Source organism: Lynx canadensis, chromosome B2 (genome assembly GCF_007474595.2).
Source record: "Lynx canadensis isolate LIC74 chromosome B2, mLynCan4.pri.v2, whole genome shotgun sequence".
In the NCBI taxonomy this organism is placed as follows: domain Eukaryota; kingdom Metazoa; phylum Chordata; class Mammalia; order Carnivora; family Felidae; genus Lynx; species Lynx canadensis.
In genome coordinates this window covers 69,031,722-69,040,665 of record NC_044307.1, presented here as the reverse complement: position 1 = coordinate 69,040,665, position 8,944 = coordinate 69,031,722, and the positions used below count along the sequence as shown (strand labels likewise).

General features: G+C 36.0%; 1 protein-coding gene across 2 annotated transcripts in view; it reads left to right on the top strand.

Annotated features, from left to right (window-relative positions):
* Positions 1–2,725: 2,725 nt before the first annotated feature.
* The window catches only part of IMPG1 (interphotoreceptor matrix proteoglycan 1), a 143,876-nt gene continuing 137,657 nt past the window's right edge, over positions 2,726–8,944 (top strand). For both annotated transcript variants that reach the window (XM_030314576.1, XM_030314575.1), the window contains exon 1: positions 2,726–2,792. In XM_030314576.1, coding sequence (XP_030170436.1) covers positions 2,726–2,792 — 67 coding nt within the window. The remainder of the gene's footprint in view (positions 2,793–8,944) is intronic.

The following is an 8,944-nucleotide window of genomic DNA, read 5'->3' as shown; positions in this document are numbered from 1 at the left end:
TGGGTCCTTCTAAGGTGCTATTAATATTCTGTATTTTCACCTAGATATTACTAGACTGTTCACTTCATAATAATTTTATTAAGCTGAACATGTGGGTTTAAGCAAAGTTCTAAAACACAGATAAATGGTAGCAGACCTGGAAAGACAAATCTTAAACTGGCAGTAGAGAAGCACTCTATCACTCTCTTGCTCTCTGTCCCTCTCTGTCTCTCTGTTTGTCTCTCAAGAAATTTTATAGATCTTCTAGAAAGATCCTATACAAAGAATTAAGAACAAAAAATACTTCAGATTTTAGTAGCACAGGAAGCTAGAAGAAAATGGATTAATGTCTTCAGTATTCTAAGTGAATGTTATTTCCAATGTAGAATTCTTTTTTCTTTGCTTTTCTTTCTTTCTTTCTTTCTTTCTTTCTTTCTTTCTTTCTTTCTTTCTTTCTTTTTTCTTTTTTTTGATAAATTTGTATTCATTTTTTGAGAGAGAGAGCATGAACAGGGGAGGGGCAGAGAGAGAGGGAGACTGAGGATCCCTAGAGGGCTGTACGCTGACATCAGTGAGCACGATGCAGGGCTCGAACTCACGAACCATGAGATAAAGTCAGACACTCAACCCATGAGATAAAGTCAGACACTCAACCCATGAGATGAAGTCAGACACTCAACCGACAGAACCACCCAGGCACTCCCCCAACCTAGAGCTCTATAGTCAGTTGTTTTTCATCCATTCGGGCTGCTTCCCAAATGGTAGCATACTGAATACCAAAGACTGAGTAGTTTATAAACAACAGAAATCTATTTCTTACAATTATGGAGGCTGGGATGTCCAAGATCAAGGTGCAAGCATATTCAGTATCTGATGAAAGCCTGCTTCCTGGTTCATACATATTTTGTCACTGTGCCTTGCATGATGGAAGGAACAAAAGAGCTCTCTGGTGCCTCTTTTGTAAGGGAGCTAATCCTATTCATGAGGACTTCACACACATAACCCCATCACCTCCTAAATGTCCCACCTCCAAATACCATCCCACTGGAAGTTAGTTTTCAACATATGAATTTTAGGAGGACACAGACATTAAGTGTATAGAGCTGGCCAAACTATCAATCAAGCATGAGGATAGATGAAAGCCATTTTTAAACATACAAGATCTCAAATATATCTACTGTGAACTTTCTCTCAGCAACATACTGGAGCATATGCTCTGCTAAAACAAGACATTAGGTTACGAAAGAAGGAAACATAAGATCCAGAAAACTTGTGACCCAACACAAGAGAGGTAAAAAGCCGTCTCCAAGGTAATTGTGAAAGAGGATCCCCAGATGACCGCTGTGAACAATAACAAGAAAAGGAACAATACAGACTGAAGGGGCTCAGCAAGTCCTGGGAAAGACAGATTATCTGAAGACTATAACCATAAAAACAGGAAATTTATATATCTGGGGTAATATTTGGGGATAACTTATTGTTTTGTTTATAAAATCTAAGGGGAAAAAATAAGAGAATTGCAAAAAGCATCATGGGGTAGCAGTTAAAGTATAGGCTCTGAAACCAGGCTCTGAGTTCAAATACTGGCTCTGCCATATATATACCTTAGCTTCCTCAAATATAAAACAGATCATAATAGTATCTACCTCATAAAGTCATATTAAGGAATATATGGATAATCTATGGAAACGTCTAGGAGGAGTGTCTGTCACAACTTAGCTCTCAATACATGTTAATAACTACAGTGTACTCCACGGCTCAGCTATATATAGCATGTATATAGTCACAGAAACATAAAATTGAACACTCAGTAAACTGAAAATACAATAATACTGAGGTGGATAGAAGGACAGGATGACTACATGTATATGGAGAGGGGGGAGTGTGTATGTAGATATCTCCATATCTACTTACTAATGCATAAAAGTAAAAAACAAAAAAATAGTCATAGAAGCATACTATGTAGAGGTACAAATAAGAATACTAGAATTAGCTTAAAAACTTAAAAGTGGTTTCCTTTGAATGGAGGAATAGATACATTACTCTTCACAAACCTTGTAGAACTATTGGACTCTTTAAATTCTGTATATGAAAAACAAATTTTAAAAAGTTAAAACCAGACTTAAACCCAAAAAGTCATCTGTATGTAATGCCAGAAAGAAAGCAACTTACAAAGCCATGCATTTCTTCTATGAGAATGAAGACAGCTTTGCTGCCTCCAGAGACTAACACATATTGAATAAGCACATATTTCGAAGGATAGCAATTAAGCTCTTTCAATGGATGTTCCTTGAGCATGTCATTTTGGAAAACATTTGACCCTAACTGTCAGCCTTCTTCTGCATTTGGCGGGACTTCCCCTGGCTCCCTGTGTCACTCTAACAGGTGAATAACTAAGAAAAAAGCCTTTCTTCTGCCTGTGGACACTTGTTTATGATGGCGTTCAGGATCCTGGAGCTAGGCTGACAGATGCTCCTCCAGAAGGTTAATGAGATAAAGGTTCCTCCAGCTGGCCCTTAAGCAGAGATTACACCTGAGGGGAAGATAAGTAGATTATTCCAGAAACAGACATTGCTTCATGTTCTTCATAAATTAGCACCCTCATAAAGGTAAACCAAGAAGGTTATCCTCTCTCAGCTGGCATCAGTATTTAATTACTTTTCATATTTCTGTCATTTTATTTTTTTAATGAGATTTGGGACTGTTCTGTGATTGTTACCAGAATTGCCAATGCACAAGAGCCAGAATGTATTTGGAAACTAGAAGGGCTATTTTTGTTTTTTGGATTTTTCTCCAGGTTCAAGGAACCAAAGGTAAGTTATTTGAATATTTGTTTATTTTTAAAGTTGCTTATCTATAAAATCTATTTGCAGAAGTGAACATTCAAAATCAACAAGCTCACCATTATGTCTCAGAGGGTTAGTATATGGTAAGCCCTAAATAAATTGATTGAATGATTGTCAGAAATGGTTTTCACTTTGTTGAAAATTTACTTCATAATTTTAAGTGCAATTAATGTTAATAAAATAAGAGAGATGAATGCATCCTTTTTGCTTTATAAAACATCAAATACAAATTTATGTCAATATCAGTAACATTAGTAGATCCATGAAACCATTCCATTTATCTCTTAAAATTGACAAATAAAATATAAAGGTTGACACAGTATTTACTGAAGCTAATGTTTTAAGCTATTTATAATCAGACAAAAAATGTATTTCTTACCTTCACATAATTAAATCTTGAGTTGCTTTTCCTTAAAAAATAGCAAGGGGGCTTTGTCTTCAGAGTTCATGATAATGACAAACTCAGAAACATGGTTGTTTTTGAAGTTGTATGCATAAAAGAATGAGGCAGTGCATGTTCTTTTTTTTAGTTTTTTTAAGATCACTGATAAATTTTATTTATTTATTTATTTATTTATTTATTTATTATTTAAATTCAAGTTAGTTAACATACATTGTAGTCTTGGCTTGAGGAGTAGAACCCAGTAATTCATCTCTTACATATGACACCCAGTGCTCATCCCAACAAGTGTCCTCCTTAATGCCCATCACCCACTTGGCCCATCCCTCCACCCAACTCCCCTCCAGCAGCCCTCAGTTTGTTCTCTGTATTTAAGAGTCTCTTATGGTTTGCTTCCCTCTCTGTTTTGAAGTTGTATGCATGAAACAACGAGGCAGTGCATGATCTTATGGCAAATCTTCAAATGAATTTAAAATTAAAGCAAGCCACTAAGCGGGCATATTTAAGAAAAATAATGTATTTGCAAAAATCCTGTTGAGGAAAGCTTCACTTTTTTTTTTAAAGAATAAACTTAGTCATTGTAACATAGTCTTTTTAAGACATTTGAAATCAATGTTTGGTTCTTCCATAAGGATGACATAGCTTCAGACAATTAACATTTTAATCAAATTATTGGTTTGAAAATGTCCAGAGAAAGTAAAACAAAGAGTTGTTGCATTTGTAAGTCACAAAATAACTAATTGTCAGTTATTTTATATGTTACTTTTTAGTGGTTGCATTTAGAAGGAGAAAAAAAATTCTATAAAAGAGTATATAAAAATACCTTTTGTTTTTCAACCTGTAAATGATAGTGTATGAAACAAAAGTTTACTTACCTTTCCTTTCAATTGTCAGTTATATATCAATGTTTACATTTATAAAAACATTTTCATTAGAAACAAATGATGGGATTCTAGTGTATTTTGAGTTTAATTTGCTGAAACAAGTTTACTGTCTATTTCACACACTTGACCAGGCAAATCATCTTTGGGTTTGTCATTGTTGTTTAATTAATTGTGTTAACTAATTTAACTATTTTTGCTATTTTCATACACTATATATCAACCATTACAATTACAAATAGCATAATCATTTGCATAAAGTTAAATTAAATAAGCTCACCAAAACCTATAATTTGTTATATGCCAGTTTCTATGAAACAAAGTACAATTAATGGCATAATAAAAAATCCTTATATTTTACTTGTTTGGGACTTTTTATTCTGTAAGAATCTCAGATCTGTGAACCTCTGTTAATCTCCAATTACTGAGGTCTACATTAATTAGAGTTCATGTGCTTCAGCCTGACTGGATTCCCATTGGTGAGTAATTAACCACCATGAGTGTATTTACATAGAAAACAGTATGGGGAGTGAGAAGAAAAGTTCAATTTAATACAACTAGCTGTTAAACATATCCACTGAGTGTTCAAATTCGAGAGTTTCTTTTAAAAAATTATAGATTATTTAAAAAACCAAAAGAGACATGAAAAATTGCACGTAGAACTTCCATCCAAACACAACCTATGCTGGTACTGATATACGTTCCCTCGGTCTTTTTTCTATGTACACTTATTTAATTTTTACATGGTTGCAGTTTTACAGTAGCACAATTTTATACCAGGCTTTCTGCACTTCTGTTCCATTATATGAATGTTCTACATTGCTATCTAGTTTTGACATGTGTCTTTTTTTGGCTGCATAATATTCCTTTCAGTTGATATGTCATGATTTGCTTTACATACTAGTCAACAAAAGAGAAATCATTGTTCCTAATTATATTGTTATTATGAATAACATTGCAATGAACATCTTTACATAAGTCTTAGTATTTAAGATTCTAGCATAAATTGACTAAAGTAAAAAATTGGATCTAAGCATAAACAGTTTTATAGTATTTGATTCATACCAAATTGCTTCTCGAAAGTTTTCCTATGCCGTTGGGTGATTTTTCCCAATTGAGTTCCACAGAGTGGTTACCAGCTACCCAATACTGTGCTTGACATAAAATACTAAGAGACCCAAAGACATGCCAATACTTTAAAATTTTTACTTTAAGCTTTGCGATTCTGAATGTAGTTTTCCCACTGATAACACAAAAGTGAAATGACTTTGATTTCAAAACCTTTACTATGTAAAATTGTTTACTCAACCGAACAGTTCAATAATTTCAATTATTTTGTCAAGATGCCAAGGCGCCTCTCATATTCCTAATGGGGATCCCAGTTGCATCTGATGTGCACAGCGCTGCTTTACAGTTTTACCTTTTCATTGCACATAAATAATTTCATCTAATTGCTTGTGGCATTCCAATGTGTGGGAGAAAGAGAAAAAAATCCACCCTTGGCAAGTCCTAAAATGGAAATAATGTGTATCAGAGTATGTGCCTTTTGCATTACATTTGGATATACTAAATGAAACCTTAACTAAGTAAGTTAGTCACCAAGGTATAGTAATTATTTTTGTAGCTATAAATGTCAGAAAATTTGCAATTGAAGACACTCTACTTCTTGCTAAGCCTTTACTACTGGGATATGTTCTCATTTCATAAAATTACCCAGGAAGGTGTTTTCCCTCACTGTGGCTCCATTAACAGAAAATGTGGATTCATTTCTATACCTGAGAGAGCTGCCCACTGACAGTCACATTAACTTTGCAGCTCTTCTACTTCGTTCATCTCTGCCACAGTCTCAGGATAGTGTAATTCAAAAGGTTCAAGGCAGACTTTTTGTTCAATTGTATCTGAAAAGATGGCCTTATAATCAAGGCTCTATAAATTGAAGACACTTTGTGTTCAACTGAGCAGACTCTGGCAGCACACCTGAAGCCATTTTTTAGATTAAATACTCGCTTTAAAAATCAAAAGCAATTTCTGCCTTGTGGCCCCTCTGTGCTTATATCAATGACCACACTAAAGGACTATCATATATGTGAACTAATTAAGCAGCACTGACATGACATGCTGCTTTCTTGGCCACTTCTATCAACCATGAGTGTGCAGCCATATTGACTGTATTTGCATGCTAATCATCTCTGAAAATTCGGATCCTGTATACCTTTGTCAACACAATCATATTCACAGCAGATTTTATGCTGTTTTAAAATAATCCATCTAGGTGCCTGTATGGCTCAGTCAGTTGAGCATCCAACTCTTGATTTCAGCTCAAGTTATGATCCCAGGGTCATGGGATCAAGCCCCACATCAGCCTCTGCACTGAGCGTGGGACCTGCTTAAGATTCTCTCTGTCTCTCCCTCTGCCCCTCTCCCCCACTCCTGCTCTCTATCTCTCTCCCTGTCTCTCAAATAAAAATAAAATAATCCATCTAAAGCAACACAGGTTTTTTTTGCATATGAATCTCTGGGTTTATATTATAATTCAGTATGTATGTGGTAATGACCACAGTAAAAGTTCCAACATCATTGCTATATTGTGAAGTAACCAGACTCCAGGATGATGGAGGTCTCCATCTATACTGCCTCTTCCTACTTCAGGGTATAAAGGACACTTCCACAGTTGTGGGGAAGGAACTGGTTATACCAATCCTCGGAATACAGCAAAGCAGCTTGTTGAAAGGAAGGCAAGTATTTGACCACAATGTGAGTTTTAGCCTTCCAAAGCAGACAGTTTTAAGCAACCACTCGGTCTGAGCTCACTGTCTGAGAAAAAGAGATGGTGTCACTGGGATTTCAACCTCACAAATCAAGAGCGCCAAGTCAGATGCAACCATTTTAATAAGGAAGGAAGGTGCTCTGGACCAAGGCAACCTCCACGCCAAAGCTTATCCTACAATGAGTTGATAAGGTTGACTGGTATAGCTATGGTAATGAGAATTCATCTATGGAAATGCCACTATCGAGTGTGAACCTCAGCATGCATCACTATGAATTATTTATTGGGGATGTACTCTCACTTCTGTACTTCTCTTCTGGCCACAGTGAATGTGGGAAGAGTGTGAAGGAGCTACAGAAGAGTGATAAATGTTTCTAAGCATATGGTTATATTCAGTAGATAAGTATTCTTCCATTCACCTTTAGTCATTCTTGAGGAAACAGTATCTTTCTGTGTGCCTTTGGAAAGTCATCTTAATTCATTCCAACTTGGTTTTCTTCATTCAGCCATCTCTAGTCCCCTCACTCACTGCAACCGGCATCTATTTTCATAATTGCTCCCCCAGGAGAAGGATTAAAGGAAGCTACACTGAAAGAAATTTTATGGAGAAAATTCAGGACCTTGAAACTAATGAAAAGTTTCCATTTCAGAAATACTTTAACTTCATATAGAAATAGCATATGTAGGGCTAATTTGTCTGTCTTAAGGTTCCCGCCTCATTTATGAAGAAATAAAAGTTACATTTAATTAAGCCCAAATAAGAAACCCAAGGGCACTATTACAACCCATTGTAGGCCTGATCAAAACACTTTGTAGGTAGCAATCATATTAATAATCCTTTAGCTTAAATATTTTATTTTTTTAAGAAGCTCAGGCAAATTTTAATTAATCTTCTTAAAATTTCAGTGGCTGGTAGACAATCTGCTTATTTCTGTCCAGGAACCCAAGGCAGAGAATACTAAGTAACACTCCTAAAATCATTTGAGGTGGGAAGATTAGAACCAAAACTGGGATTTGAGCTATATTTAGTCCTGTCATACATCTGCTTAGTCTATTAATCAGTCCAATATAATACAATGAGTGAAATTAATACACTTAAGTTACTGTTAAGTCAAAAGCCAACTTTCCTCTGTTAACAACACCAGATGATTTCTGGTTCTGGGCCATTTCTATTGCATAACTATTTGCATGACTGATCTTAGGATAGCTGGCCATATCATCAGCTCTACCCTAAAATTAGAGACATAATTTTTGGAGTTATATTACTCAGTAGGAAAAAAGTGTGACATTTTGAACTCCTTAAAGAAATGGAGTCATTTATTCATGGTATCATTTTAAATGCCCACCATTAAAGTCTAAGTTTAGCAGTAAGTGGCTTATTTATGATTATGTTATGTATTTCAAGGCAGAACTTGGCCTAATGGATGCAATTTGACACGTTTGGAAAGTCTCTTCTGAAACCAAAGATACTTCCCAATCAAAACCCTGAAAATGAACCTCCAGGTTTTTAATATTTTCAGACTAGAGATCTATAATTCTGAAATATCCCTTTCTAATCATTTCTCTTCCTTCCTTCTCTGAAATCTGAGTTTTACTCTCATCAAAACTTGCCAGTCCTTCAGCCTCTCCCAGTTCCTCCAGTTGTGCAGCCCACCTAGGCCTCAGTGTCCCACACATTAATCCTCCCTGCTGGAGTCCACCTCCTGGCCTCTCCCAACACTCTTGTTGTTGGTACAATATAAACCTTACTCCTTGACCTCCTGCCCCATTTTCTTGGCTAATCCCACTCTGGGTAAATTTAACTTTCACTTTTCCCACTCTCATTTCTGAGCTGCCAAATAAGAATCCAAAATAAACAAAGTGCGTACGTGAAACAAATCCATGCACCATAACCACAATTGGGCCCTCCATGCTCTTTCACAGTCCTACTCATCTCTGATTCCCTGACTTAATCCCCTCATCCAGTTTCCAAAACCTCTCTCTCCTTGAGCCAGCAACCTGATTCTCCCTCACTCACATAATGGCACAGTGAAAAGAAAGGCTTTAAGGCTCTCACAGGGCTGCATTCACC